The 16012-nt window shown below is 31.9% G+C and overlaps 1 protein-coding gene across 1 annotated transcript; it reads left to right on the top strand.

Annotated features, from left to right (window-relative positions):
• Window positions 1-9059: 9059 nt before the first annotated feature.
• On the top strand, window positions 9060-14980 carry LOC123685638. The gene is made up of 6 exons (XM_045625399.1): window positions 9060-9276; window positions 9345-9486; window positions 10065-10321; window positions 11665-12084; window positions 12647-12784; window positions 14188-14980. The coding sequence occupies exons 2-6, from the start codon at window positions 9399-9401 to the stop codon at window positions 14677-14679; spliced, it is 1395 nt and encodes a 464-aa protein (XP_045481355.1). The 5' UTR covers window positions 9060-9276; window positions 9345-9398; the 3' UTR covers window positions 14680-14980.
• Window positions 14981-16012: the final 1032 nt, after the last annotated feature.

The following is a 16012-nucleotide window of genomic DNA, read 5'->3' as shown; positions in this document are numbered from 1 at the left end:
ATTAATTTAGTGTTTTTTAGAATTTTTTTTCATCCAGAGCTGGTCCAGAATATAAAACGAATATCTCAACTTAGTGATTGGCTTTTTTTTAATGGAAATTGTTCCACATTTTGATTTACCATCCAAAAAAGTTTTCATAACATGAAATTGCCAGTACCTGTAGAAAATTAAGTTCTTTTTGTATGTTCTAGTAATTATGATTAGATACGGAAATCCTTGATTGAAAGGTGTCAATTCAATTCATGCTGACATGTTTATTCAACGTGCAGAAAACTGAAATAATAATCTGATATAATAAGAATATCAACAAACTAATGGATTTCAGGTTACTGAGCTAATGTCAGGGCTTGAATATTCACCCGATTCAGAAAAATCTTCTTTGAATAATTCAACTTATTCACGAAAATATTTTTGAACTTGTTATTTGTTCTGCAGTCTGAACTGAATATTTTGAATTCCATAACTCCAAAACTATTAGGAACAGAATTTTGTCTTATTTATATCTAATTTAATATTTCATTGTATCATTCATCCTATTTACTTTTATTATTTTACATTTTACAATCTTACGGAAAATATGTGGTTTTTAGTCTTTTGATCAATAGATCGATTTATTAAGTTAGGAAGGTTTATGTCTTTTTTAATCTTAGTTTCAAATGATAACTTTCTCGAATCGTTCAAGGGAAAATTGAATAAAAAACTCTATAAATTCCATTTCCTTCTAACTATACAAGAACAGAAAGAAACTAAAATTCGATGTTTCCATAACTAAATTCGACATTTTAAGAATTGTAATGAATTATCCGTGATTGAAAATTGTATTGGCTTATGGGTTTCTCAACAATCCCAACAAAAAATTGATTATAATTCATGATATGAAAAATTTAGAAATCCAAACATCGAATTTTAGTCTCTTTCTGTGTTTTCTGGGAGTCACAGACTACTCCACACAGTGAAGAATTGCGTTTTTTCCTTCTTTAAGATTCTTCCACGATAACTTTTTAAATATTCATTTTAGGAATGGTTTGTTTAGGTAACCCTCACTATGTTTGTACGTAGAATCGACTGAAGTAATGATAAATATAGGTTCTAATTTGAAAATCTTGAGTTTTGATTAATATGAGTTGTCCAAGTTCATGATCTTCTTATGAACACCCTGTACATTTTTGATCCGAACCGCAAACAGTCTTATAATACTACGTATTTGCAGAATCGAAAAAGGAAAAAAATTTCTCGAAAAATGTTTTTTCTGCCGAAAAATTCAAAAAAATGTGAATCTTCATCGCAACTTTTTTTTCATAAGAATGCCATTAACTCATGAGCCTCTGAGTTTTCACCCAAGGTATGGCATATTGCCGAAATTTTCGTCAATAAAGCTTCCTAATGATGCAATAATATACTGGGTGTGCCATTTGAAATAATGAAGTAGTAGTCTTGTTTCTGGTAGAACCGGAAGTTGTAGAGATCTGAAAATATTTAAGGGGGAAAGATCATTGTCTCAAACCCCAATATGCAAATTTTCAGCTCAAATTTATGATTAGTTTTCCATAAACGTTTAATAGGCCATCCCTGTATTTATTTTTTCTTCAATTATGTATTTTCAGTTGTATTGTTGTATATTTTGTCAAAATAATACACGTATCACCATGTATTCTAATCAGTTCGTAAAAATAATAAACCAAAATAGAATTTTTGATTGAAAAATTTCATATTTTTCACTTTTCCTAAATCATCAATTCATTAGAAGTTTCACTTTGTATACCTACTAATTTCAATGGATTGAATGAACATTTTTCCTAAGATTCTTTCGTAACATTCCACGACATCGAATTTACCTATAAGCGTTCTTTGAGGCATCCTATTCCTTCCATTATTAGATAACAAACCTGTGAAACAGGTCCTTTAGGAGAATTCGAGACCTGTTGAAAGAAATTGAAGTCCTTTACAAGAAAGAACAAGTTCAAATTGTTTGTTTTTTCTTCCGTGTCCAAATTAATCGTGGCAATAATATTTTTCATTTCGAATAAGGCTGAAAAGTATAACTTTTGAACGACATGAATGGAGTTTTGACACGCGCAAGTTTGAGGGTAGGAGATAGTAGGCGCACTTTCAGCATATATAAGAAATTTTCTTTGGCGCTAACATTTATTCTGTAGTTTTGGTGCACTACATTCCTGCTTCAGTGTTCCCTGGAAGAGAAGGTATCTCCCACTTCTTGTTGTGTTTTTTTTTACGTAAAATCAGTCGAAAAATTGCTCCTACTGCTTATGCCTGAATTAATTTTTTTTATAGTGATGCATTCTGTTATTTTGAAATCTTAAAGTATGTATCAACATAATTAATTATTTCTTGCTTCTTGTGTTTACAAATAAATTCGAGTTGTCGAAAAATTGCACTTTCTGCTTATTTTATTGTGTTTTAAATTAATTTTGATCGCATGTTATTTTGAATGAAAATCTTTGATAGTGCTAGAACATTTTCTCCATCCTCCTAAGTGATTGTTTAGAAAAGATTTACTTTATTCCTGCCAAATTTTATTTGAACTGTTCAATCTGTGCTGTGTTTCTGGAAAGTATATGAGTTGAAACATGTTCAGATATTCGAAAATTTCGTTTTATTGATTGCAATATAAGATAATTTGCACTCCGTTACAGAATTTTCGATTTTATTTCAGAAGGATAATTCTTTAATATATAGTTGCAAAATGGCGAATGCGCAAACATACAAATCATTTCAATTAATAGCATTTTTGTGTCTTGATTTAGACAAAAATATTACGGCCATCAACTTTTTTGTTGTGGTTTCTGAATAAAAAAGACTCTAAATCCACCCTAGAATGTTCCAGGCTACCACAAATCAGCTTGAAGATAGCAGAATTCAATTTAAATCTTCCATTACACGAAAATCGACCGATTGTCGCTTAAGCAACTCTGCTGATAAAGACTAATTGTTTAGACGTGTGAGTTTTATCCTGATCTCCACAGCTTCAAGTAATTTATCTAAATGTTTCCTTTTCGTGATTGTATGATTTAATTCTTGAATGCTACTAGAGGTTCTTCGATTGAAATCCATATCGAAAAATCAACGTACTTTGCTTTTTTCAAATTCGATTTTCTTCACGCCATATGCATGTGTGCATGTGAATTCTTGAATGTGCAAGCATTTGAAATTTTTAGGGTATATTGTTTAAGTTATTTAATCGGACAACCTATATTTTTCATAGCAGTTTTTCAGCCGCAGTAGCGGTTTTTCAAAAATACCATCCGTTTCATAGATATTGAGTTTTTCGACTTCATTTTTTTGATGGGACACCTTATATATAAACATTTTCCATTTATTTCGAGATTTTATTCATTCAACTTCCGTTTATACCGGAAACAGACTACTACTTATTCATTTCAAATAGCCCACCCAGTATGTTATTGCATCATTAGATAGCTTTTTTTATGACAATTTCGGCAATATGCCATACCTTCGGTAAAAACTCAACGCTTCATAAGTAAATGGGATTTTTATGAAAAAAATTGTGGCGATGAGGACTCGATAACTCTCAAAGTATTCATAATTCATAATTATCTAAAACCCTAATATGCAAACTTTCAGCTCAAAATTATGATTGGTTTTCCATAAACGTCTACTAGGCCATTCCGGTGAATCACCCTGTATATAAATTTTTTTCATTTATTCCGAGAGTTGCCTTCGAGACCGATACAGCGATTATAGCGATCTTCCAACTTTTCGATACCATTTTTGTAGTACGATTTGTCTTTCGCTTCAAAATAGGCCTCAGTTTCGGCGATTACTTCTTCATTGGCGCTGAATTTCTTTCCAGCGAGCATTCTTTTGAGGTCTGAGAACAGGAAAAAGTCGCCGGGGGGCAGATCTGGCGAATACGGGGGATGCAGAAACAATTCGAAGCCCAATTCATGCAATTTTGCCATTGTTTTCATTGATTTGTGACATGGCACATTGTATTGATTAAACAGCACCGTTTTTCTTCAAATGAGGCCGTTTTTTAACGATTTCATCCTTTAAACGAGCCTATAACGCTATATAATAATCGCTGTTGATGGTCTGGCCCTTTTGGAGGTAATCAATGAATATTATACCTTGCCTATCCCAGAATACTGATGCCATAACCTTGCTATCTGACTGTTGTGTTTTCAAAATTATTTTATGAACTTTTTTGATTTTTTCGTCGGTGACAGCCTCTTTTGGGCGTCCACTGAGTTCACCGTCTTCGGTGCTCATTTCACCACGTTTAAACTTAGCATACCGATCAATGATGGTTGATTTTCCTAGTGCAGACCCCGGAAACTCTTCATCAAGCCAAGATTTTGCTTCAACTGTATTTTCAAAAAGCAATATTTTATCAGCACACGATATTCTCTTTTTCCCATCTTTTTTCAAATAACAAAAGTAGTATAAATCATATGGATTTAATACTAGCTCCGCCATCTGTGACTTTTCAATTAACCTAATAATGTTTAACAAGACGGGATAAAATTAAAAAGCAAGTAAGAAGAGAATACACAAAATTGAAACAAACAATCTAAGCTCGCTTCATAACAATTCATTCAAAAAGCACGTAGCTTTCTGTTCAATTATTGTGCATGTAGTTACACCTGCAACATTTACAAGGATTATTGGCAAGTATACAAATCCTGTCACGAACGCAATAAAAATGATACAGGCCGATTCATATCTATTTATTCGAATGTAAAAATGACGCGAAAAATGTTGGTAAACGTAGGAACCCTAAATCCCTTTCATGCTACAAGGGTTTATTGGAAGATCATTTTGATTTGTACACGGAATAAGGATATCAGTTATTTCTTGAATCACTTACCTTTATTTTATTGTCTGTAATCAACTTTGAGCCGAGAATGGTCCTAGAATATACAGGGTGATTCACCGGGATGACCTATTATACGTTTATGGAAAACTAATCATAATTTTGTGCTAAAAATTTGCACTGATGTGCAAAGAGCATTGATATGCTCTTTCTCCCTAAAAAATTTTCAGATCTCTACAACTGGAAACAAGCTACCACTCCCTAATTTCAATCTGCACACCCAGGATATTATTGCATCTTTAGATCGCTTTTTTGACGACAATTTCGGCAATTTAATTTTTCGGCAGAAAAAGTTTTTTTCGAAAAAACAATACTTCATCATTTCGATTCTGCAAATACTCAGCATTATTAGACTGTTTGGAAAACTCAAATTCATCAAAACTCAAGATTTTCAAAATAGAACCTAAATTTTTTTTTGGAAAACTCAAATTCATCAAAACTCAAGATTTTCAAAATAGAACCTAAATTTTTTTTCATTTCAGTCGATTCTACGTACAAAAATAGTGAGGGTTACTTAAGCAAACCTTATATCTAAAATGAATACTGATAACTCTTAAAGTATTTATTTTAGGTATAGGGTTTGCTGAATTCACTTCCACTTTCTTTGTATGTACAATCGACTGAAATAATAAAAAATATAGGTTCTAATTTAAAAATCTCGAGTTGTGATGAATTTGAGTTGTTCAAGTTCATGATCTTCTTATAAATACCCTGTACATTTGTGGTCCAAACCGCAAACAGTCTCATCTACGTATTTGCAGAATCGAAAAAAAACATTTTCTAAAAAAGTTTTTTCTGACGAAATACTCGAAAAAGTGTGAATCCCCATCGACACCATTTTTTTCATAAGAATCCCATTAACTCATAAACCGTTGAGTTTTTACCCAAGCTATGGCATATTGCCAAAATTGTCGTCAAAAGAGCTATCTAATATTCTAATAATGCAATTATATACTGGGTGTGCCATCTCAAATGAGGAAGTAGTAGTCTGTTTCCGGTAAAACCGAAAGTTGTAAAGATCTGTAAATATTCCAGGGAGAAACATCATTGTCTCAAACCCCAATATGCAAATTTTAGCTCAAAATTATGATTAGTTTTCCATAAACGTCTAATAGGCCATCCCGGTGAATCACCCTGTATTTAGTGAAAGTATGTCGGGAAACATCTTATTATATTATCTGAAAATTGCTTTTGTCGACTAGGAAGCCAAAATTTATAGACTGGTCGTATTCTTTCAACATTTTAATCGCAGACATTCTACATCGAATCACGTCAATTTCCATATCACATATGAGTTCATGTTTCTTCAAGTGCCAATAAAGAATTATGACTCAGTGGCACAGGTCTACTTTATTTTCCGCAATTGTAAAACCAAATGGTTATCTTTGAAGGTTTTATAGTTTATTTTTGAATTTGGAGGGTTTTTCATCGTCTGTACCATATTACGAACATCGGTGTACGTGAAACATCAAAAAGTTATGGTTTTAATATGATAATCTACCTGCTTCAACAAACGTGTCAATTCACACCGTAAAAGAAAATTCACTGGAATATTTCATTCCTTCTAATTTTGATATCTTAAAATCTATGCATTACATTCAACTCAAATTTTGTGAGTATATAAAGTTCATCCATGAATTCAGTTATCGGAAAATTCAGCTCTGTACCTACCTTTCACCAAGAAAAAATAATTGAGTTCTTTGTTCTGGTATTTTTATTTGCAGGGAGGGACAAGCAATCGAAAGCTCCTAACCTTAATGCTTTTTTTTTCGATGTTTTGTCAATTCTCTGAATTCACCTAGAGTTTCCTTCATCAGTAAAACTTGTAATTAATTTGTCCTCAGATTGAAACAGCCGAAAATGCATCTGAACTTCGTCGCAATATTTTTTTTTGGAGTTTTAGCTACCTCTATGCTCAGCACCTCCGCTTCTGTGGTGAGTTGTCCTCCAAACAGTCTTCCAGAAGCTGGGATTTATCTGAGACATTTATGTTCTGTGATCAAGCAAGCTATTAATGACAATGCACCTCCAGAAGAGCAATGTAAGTTTATGGTAAAGGTGAAATACCTTAAAATTCTTACCAACAAGTTATGAACTTTGAGAGTGTAGGTACACTACCTGTCACACATTTTAATTTTGTGAAAGAAACCTTCCTATGGCAGTCCAGAATAATAAAATCTTCAGACTGAATGAACTGTTTCAATTATTTTTCTCTAATTCTGTGGTTATTCCGTTCATTCTTCCACATCTTGTAGAACAAAATCGTGCGAGAATATATCAGAAACGCACAGTTTTCATGGTTATATATTATTATTCTATGTTGGCACTCCGAACTTTCCGCTACGGCTTTATCTGTCAATTCATCAAATTGCCTTAAAGAAATCAGTTCTGCCAACCAACATTTTTCAATGCAAAAATCACTAAATTATATTTATGGAAATATTTCATTGATTTCAATGAAAATGCAATGAATTGGAGAAAATAATGTATAATACTCGTACAGAAGGCTCATTCTACCACTCGTTCATTCCAAAACTCGCCACTTCGTGGCTCGTTTTTGAATTTTGAACTCGTGGAAGAATATCAATGCCTTCTGCACTTGTATTATAAATAACTATTCTGTTTCAGTTTATTTTGGGGGCAACTCCAAGAGGCAGGACGTCGATCATGTTTTCCTACGTTTTGGAAGACGCCATGGCTTCGAGTAGCAAGAAATACAGAAATTATCATCCGCATATGTCCTGCTGATTAAATCCTCAACATTCTAAAAAAATCCATTCCTTAATAACGTAACATTATCGACATAGTGATGTGATAACAAATAAAAAAAAACCTTAGCGATAATTTTTATTGTTCGTCACCTACCGAAATATTGAAATGGGTTGATAACAACACATTTCGTTCTGAAGAATTTTCTAGTTGTATCTAATTGACAATTAGGTATTATTAAACTTCCTATTCTTCATATAAGAAAAAAATAATATGATTGTAACATTCGTGTCTATACATAAATATGCTAATAAATCCTTGTTATGAAAAAATAATCTTTCCTAAATATGATGCCTGAACATATTTAATTCTAATCCTTCACAGCAAAAACCGAAATATGGTTTTTCAAATACTAAAAAGTATGAAATTGCATTAGTTAATAATTTGATTTGTTGGATTATTCAAATATTACAACTACATATGCTGAAACAATATATTTGGCTTAGAATCATAGATAAGCTCCTCTTATATCAATTTTTCAAAAAGGAGCAACCTCATAAATTTTTTGTCAATCACGATACTTGACTTTATTACTTCAACGTACGTGAACAGTAACCCCCTTACTCAATCTTTGGATACGCTACTGATCCCTTGCTCAAGCGAAAAATTACAAAACCAAACACGTCCTTAATCTTCTGAACTCCATATAATTCGTTACATTTTGCAAAGGTATCCTATATTTCTTACCAAATGATTAATCGACTGAAGGATCATATCATATTTTTTACATACATTTTAATTTTCACCCTTGAAAATATAGGCAAAGCTAAATACACACGCAACAAACTGGCGAATGCGCTATTCTGAAATAGTTATTTGATAAATTGGAGGAAAAAATTCAGGAATAAAATATATTATAAAAAAATTGCGGGATTCACGATATTTTTCATACTAGTTTTAGTTTTCTCCTATTTATTGATCACAATTCACTGTTCTGTCTTAACATAAAAGGGAGTTGCAAGTTATTTTGAATAAATAAATTTTGGTGACAAATAGATACTAATCGATTATAATATAAAATCTAATGGATAATTGATAATATTGATATTAATTAGATTAGAATCAATTAAGCTTTACAATAAGATGCCTGCCGTTAAAGATTCCAATTTTTAACTTTACCAATACAAACAACCTTTATTCATTGAAAAATAACGAGTTTTTTTGCAAAATAGAAGAATACTTTTTCATATTTGCATTAATCAAAAACCCAAATTTTTCGGGTGAGGTGTATATAATTTTTCAAGAATTCGTGGCCAAAGTCTTGAGTTCTCTATTTATTTAGTTATTGAAAAACCGAATTTATTTATTCACTGAACAAATTTAAATTATTTTTCTTTCCTCGAAAATTATTTGATGGTTAGTTATCATTCATAGAGTCCATTCGTTTCCTCTACACTTGTGAGAAGGGAAGAAGAGAGAGAAACTAAATACGACACTAATAAACAGAAAAACAGCTGGTTGAAAGCTGTGATCTCCAATGCATTCCTAGTTCTCATTTGTAGAAAATGAGAATGCCTGGTATTTGTTATTCATCCTTTTTTAGATGTAATGTAATGAATTCAATTCATTTTCAACAATAATGCTACAACTTAACTATGTTTCCCAATAAATATATTAAACATCAGCATGACTCACATTTTAGTTATTGATAGGTTAGTTTTATCTTCATAAGGTGTTTTTTTGTGAAGACGAGAAGTGTCATGAAAATATTGTATTCTAGGAAAAATATATTATTATTTAGGTGAGGAACTGACGAACCTCTGAATAAACAATTATGGAAGAATTCGAGTCCTATTTTGATACTTTGAATTTCCACTTCACTAGTTGGAATGATATTTTAGAAAATGAAAACATTGATATCGGTAAGTATTTTATCCAATTTTTTTTTGTGTTATTGAGAATCCAAGTACTTCAATTACGTTTTATTTAATGCCACATCCCCATTAATTTTAATAATATTATTTTATATCCTTCTTCCCTATAGTGTTTACTTTGTAAATATCAACTTTATATTTGCATATTCTATTTATTTCACATGTTTGTTCAAAGAAACTTACATGATTACCTCAGTAAATTGTATTTCAATTGGAATTGTTTCAACTTGTATGATTTTGGAGGTTTTGAAGAACTTTCTGTTAATGGGCTTTCAAATCAGAAAAAAAATAGGTTGAGTTAGCATTAGAAGCTTAACATTTTCGACAAATGACCTAAATTCTCACTAAATCTCAGAAGGAAAATTATACTATGAATTTCTTAATAAAATATTAATTTCAATAATTTTGACATCATCATTTCTGATTGGTCACGACTCGTATATTAATTTGATTTCATATTATTGAGCCAAAGATGGTTCAACATGATTCTCATCTGGTACAACACTCAAATATATATTGATAATTTTTTAACTAGTATTTAAAAATTGAATATTTTACTCTTTCAGGAAGCAATAATGTTGATATGGTGGAACAAAACGTTCAGTTGCTACCTCGACAAGATGTTTCTCTATATGGAATAATTCCCAAAATGGAGAAGAGATCATTTAGTACTTGTAAAGATTGTAAACATGTATTCAATCCTAAAGATGTATTACTGCATAAGAATTGCACTGTAAGAATAAAATCTCAACATACTCCACATTTCAAGAAAAAAGTCAAGTCGAAAAAGAAGTCACCTCTGCCGCTTCCACCTTTATTTCCTGTAAGTAGATTGAAGGAGAAAAAAAAAAGGAGAGTTTTTGTTGTGAAATTCGAATCTTTGTAAACCTGTTAAAAAATTCCTAAAACTGTGGAGCAGATTTTCAAGAACTGTCCATTTATTATCCGGAAATTGTAATTGGTATTTTTTGTTATTAATTTAAACAAGTTATACCTGTTTTGTAATAAACAGCTTTCTCAACTGCACCAGGTCACTTAGGAAAGACTAATATGGTGTGCAGGTGAAAAAAATACCTCTTTCATTTTGCTGTATATTTATCTCATATTGATTTGATAAAAAAAAATGTCTGTATAGTGATATCATTATACAATTGGAAGTGATATACTGTTCTGGTGATATTGCTCAGTCATTTTCCAGTCTTGATAAACGGGTTATTTATTCTTGGAAAACTTTCTATCTATTTCTGGAAAAATAGAGGGAATACCAGTTGAAGGGTACAACATGAAAAAATAATTATTTCAATTACTTATGAATAGATTAAAACAGGAACCAATAATGTTTATTGAATACATACAGTACAAATGAGGATATCATTTCCTTTAAAGCATTAATTGATTTGTTTTTGTCTTTTTTTTATTGCATGCAAGTTTCATTTCAATCTTTTTTTGCATTGGTTGAATTTCATTTTATTCCTTCTTTTGTTGCATCCACTTCTATAATTTTGTCTTCATGGATTGTTTTTTTTTTTAATGTCATTTGTCCTTGTATATTTCTTGAATGTATTGTTGTTCAGAATGAGAGTTTAGACATCACCTAAAAATATTTTCTATCAATAATTTTGAAGCATATCTGGTGTGTGATAATTTTTATTATATTTTGATATCGCTTGAATTTCTTTGGAAATTTCGATTATTTCAACGTTTTTGTTGAAAGAAATAGATAACGCTCAAGAATTAATATTGTTATCATTATCAGGTGCAATTCTAGAATATACAGATATTGCAGTTGAAAGATACGTCATTTCAATTGTTCAATGATAAATTGATAACATTCCATATGCTAAGAAGGACAATGGGTGGTCTAATCGAAGTTGATACCCATTTTGTATATAATATTCGCGGTTTCGGTTTCCAATCAGTTTAGTTCAGAGAGCTCAACGCTGGAAGAAATAAATCATCATCATCGAAATGGGTAACTTCTTGAATCCAAATGTGCATTATGGCTGGTTGCCTGGTAATATATTTCAATTTTTTCTGTTTGAAATTGTTTTTGGTTTTGTGATTTTGCACGTTTTTCTATCAGAATCTATATTTTTTTTTATTTTTGGCATTAGGGGATTGACAGAGTTTTATTTAAGATTGGTTTAATATTATTTTTTCCCACAGACCGGCCTAGAAGGTGTGTCGCCCCTAGGAGAATTGAATACAACAGAGATACGGCAGAATTCCATATTTATTGTCAATGTGAACGAGTTGCCACCAATAGATGCCGCTGCAAGCCCTATGTCAGCAAAACCCTCCCAACTGGTGGAGGATGTAGGAAATATACCGTTACCACCTACACATAATACATCATTGAACGAATCATCTACTCTTGACAAGACAACAGCAAATTCCCAGGACCAAACAAGCAGTAAAACCTTAAGTCACACAAATTCAAATTCCCACACAAGTAGTTCCAAATGTAAGAGAAAGAAATATTCAAAATCACACAAAGAATCGGACCCAAAATCACACACAGGCCCCCCAATCGAAGATAATAAAAATCAACAAATGCGAAGTATTAAGTATTCTAATCATACCAGTGTAAGTATAAATGTTTATTTGAATACTAGAAGTAAAAAACATTTGAGAAATATGTTATCTTCATTTCTAAAGAAATGGTTGAATTGTTGTAAACATGACAAAAGAGTTTTTGCTTGTTGAAGTGGGAATTGTTTGGTGTCTATTGAAGTAATTGTAATGATTCAAATAAATGTTTTATGTTTCACAATTGTCAACTGTATCATCTATATTTCCAATGTATTATGTATACTTTGAGACAGTTTCTGAAAGCAATAAACGAATTAATCCAATTTGTAGACTTCTTGAACCAATTTCAAGAAAAAAGCTTATCCTTAACCACTCTCAACGAAACTTGTTCCTATGAAGATCAAAACTCCAGATAAAAACTCTCATCAAATATAAGAAAGTGTAATAGTTGAATAAAATCGCAAATATTCTTGAAGCTGTGAACGGAAAAATCCGAAAATGCTTTAGTCAACTGTAGTGGACTGTTCAAGTCGTAGGACACAGGAAAAGTGTTTTTTTCAAATTCAATTTCAAATATTGCCATGCTGAGAACATTACATCACTTTAATTTTTTCAGGTTAATGAAGCTCTCGTCCTCAACAACAAAACTGTGAACGTAGATTGTGATTACTTTACTCAGGAAAACTCCCAAGAAATTCCAGTCCCAGTAGTATTTATGCCAATGAGTCCCGTAGCTGCTTTATCGCCTCTACAGGTCTGTACTTGCCTTGGAATTTCCTTCTGCGAATTTTGTGAAGATCATTTCACTGAATATTGAAAAGTTCAATATCCCAGAAATTGGAAACCTTGAAAAAAAATATATATGTTTATTAGGTCATTTGAAAAGTCCCCGGTCTGATGCACAGATGGTGGTGCTAGTATTAAATACATATGATTTTTAGTTAGTATCAAACTCACAAATGATACGTGTCAAAATTTGACAGCAGTCCGACCATTAGTTTGTAAGATACATTGCGTTGTGAGTGTAGCTACTTTGGTTATTTGAAAAAACAGAATTTTGTGTGCTCATTAAATATTGACTTTTGAAGGGAAAAAATACAGTTGAAGCAAAATCTTGACTTGATGAAGAGTTTCCTGGGTCTGCACCAGGAAAATCAACCATCATTGATTGTTATGCTAAGTTTAAACAAGGTAAAATGAGCACTGAAGTGAACGAACGCAGTGGACGCCCAAAAGATGCCGTCACCGACGAAAAAATCAAAAAAGTACACAAAATAATTTTGAATGACCGTAAAGTGAAGTCGATCTAGATAGCAGACTTTGTGAAGATTATCATCTGAACGTGTACATCATATTATTCACAGATATTTGTACATGAGAAAGCTGTGTGCAAAATGGGTGCCGCGCGAGCTCACAATCGATTAAAAGCAACAACTTGTGGATGATAATAATGCAATAAACCTGAATTTTTGCGTCGATATGTGACAATGGATGAAACATGGCTCCATTATTTCACTCCAGAGTCCAATCGACAGTCAGCTGAGTGGACTGCACACGATGAACCGAATCCAAAGCGAGGAAAAATACAACAGTCAGCTGGCAAGGTTATGGCATCAGTATTCTGGGATGCGCAAGGTATAATATTAATTAATTACCTTCAAAAGGGTCAGACCATCAACAGCGATTATTATATAGTGTTATTAGATCTTTTAAAACATGATATTTTTAAAAAACGGCTCCATAAAAAAAAAGGTGCTGTTTCGCCAGATCTGGCTCCCAGCGACTTTTTCCTGTTCTCAGACCTCAAAAGAATGCTGGCTGGAAAGAAATTTGAAGTTGGAAGATCGCTATAATCGCTGTATCGCTCTCGAAGGCAACTAAGTTGAGTAATAAAATCGAGTTTTGTCAAAAAAATGTGTTTTACTTGGTAGACCGGGGACTTTTCAATTGGCCTGTTATAAGATAGATTAGTTTGATATCTAACACAAGAATGAAATGAAAAACATCACTCTCATAACTAGGAGTAACCAAGTTTGAGTTAATCAGTTAAATGTACTGAACAAGTTTGCAGAAGCTTCTGGTCCAGTTTAAATGCTTTTCTGGGATTTGATAAGATTATTATTAGTTACTACCATATAATAACGAAATAATTTTCAGATCATCAAAGAAGATTTGGTATGTGTGGATACTCCCGAGGAACCTATAACCCCAACTGAATGTTCACACCAACTCTACCTCACCATCCCTGAACAATTGACTGTTAAAATGTATAAAACTAGACCGAAATTAGGATCATATCCTTCATATGGTGCTCGTAATATAGGTGGAGCTATTGTCATTTCTAAGCAAAAGTTAATCAATCAGCGGAAAGATATCTTATCCGCTATAAATTCTCAACACATAGCGAATGATATATTGTCTAATTACAACAAATCATTTGCTCATCGTATTAATGTTATAAAGACTAAGAACAACAAAATTAACTTTAGGAAATCCTCATGTGACAAGAGTCAAAATAATGACATAAAACATCTAAGACTCTCTCCTGACGTGAATGGCTTCATTATCCATACAGACGTTTCTGATGGTAATGAAGAACAGCAGAATACCATTCACAATGGAAAATTATCGATGATGAACATTAAGTGACATTTACCATTTTCTGTTCCATCTTGCGTTATTCTTTGATTTCAGTGAGTGGTGAACAAATTTACGTTGTTACGAATCCTTCTAGAAAGCCAAAGATCTTAATTTGGAGCTTTTAAAGCTGGCAGGCACAAAGCTTGAAAACAAACCCAATCAATCGATTTTTACAGCTTTGTTTGAGAGTTTTTTTTATTTTTAGCGAATATGGATTATTTATTGAATTCGGTTTTTTTTTATCCTTTTTTTGATGATATTAGTTGTCTTGATTCAGTATTCTTCCTCAAATATATTTTTTCTATTATTCTTTCTGTGTATTATCAATTATTAGTTATTGTTGGTTTTATTTATTAATATAAGTGAAGAAAATGGTTATTGACACAAAGTGTAACTAGAAATTCTATTGACCTGGCGATAGAATTGCTTGTATATTACGAAAAAAAACGACTAAACATTGGAACCTCATAGTGTTTCAAATATTGATAGTATAATACCTTGGAAATCTACTTGGTCTATAATTTACCTAGATATTAATGGATGGAGATTTGACAGTTAATTGTAGATGTTGCAAAATTATTCGAGTACTACAATCGTACCTCATCAATTTGTCTTGTGCGAGAAACTACTTGATGGTTATAGACGGAAACACATTGTATTTTAATTTCGAAATGTTTCAGTATTCCTTATGATAATACTAATTGTGGAAAAATATTGTATGCAACAAAGCTGGCAAGTATATTTTCTTACACATGGTACTTTCCATTTGTGGAAAAACGCATTACGCTTGTTGCATCAATATCTAATCTGCCATCATAATGAAATAATTCGAGTTCTCTGTGAGCTCGCTACTATACTTGAAAGCTGAAGTATCCACAATCTTGTTCACGGAATTTTTCAAGTAACGTTTACTGTACATTTCGACAACAAAGTTGTGTTCATCAGAAACTCCAGGTTATAGTTATCTGTCCTATGTATACCTTTTTGGCAATTCAAAGAAATATCTACAAAAAAGTATACATAACAATTTTCTAACTATTAGGTACAAGGAATATATGGGTCTTTTTAATAAAAAAAACATTCTTGAATACAACAGAATGTATTAAAAAGTACAAAAAGGAAAATAATTGCCATTAACGTTTTAGCCCTTAATATAACCTATTATAAATATATATATATACATATACCTATGATATACTTTGCTAAATTGAAGGAGTGGCAAGATAAACTTGTAACCAATAGTAGAGAAGATTTAAATTAGAGGTGGGGTTGGCACCTTAACCAGTAGTTTCCGATGACTACAAACCATGTTTTACGCTAATTGAAAAAATTGCGTTGGTAA

The sequence above is a fragment of the Harmonia axyridis genome, chromosome X, assembly GCF_914767665.1.
Source record: "Harmonia axyridis chromosome X, icHarAxyr1.1, whole genome shotgun sequence".
NCBI classification, from domain to species: domain Eukaryota; kingdom Metazoa; phylum Arthropoda; class Insecta; order Coleoptera; family Coccinellidae; genus Harmonia; species Harmonia axyridis.
This window is presented reverse-complemented; position numbering and strand designations above follow the sequence as displayed.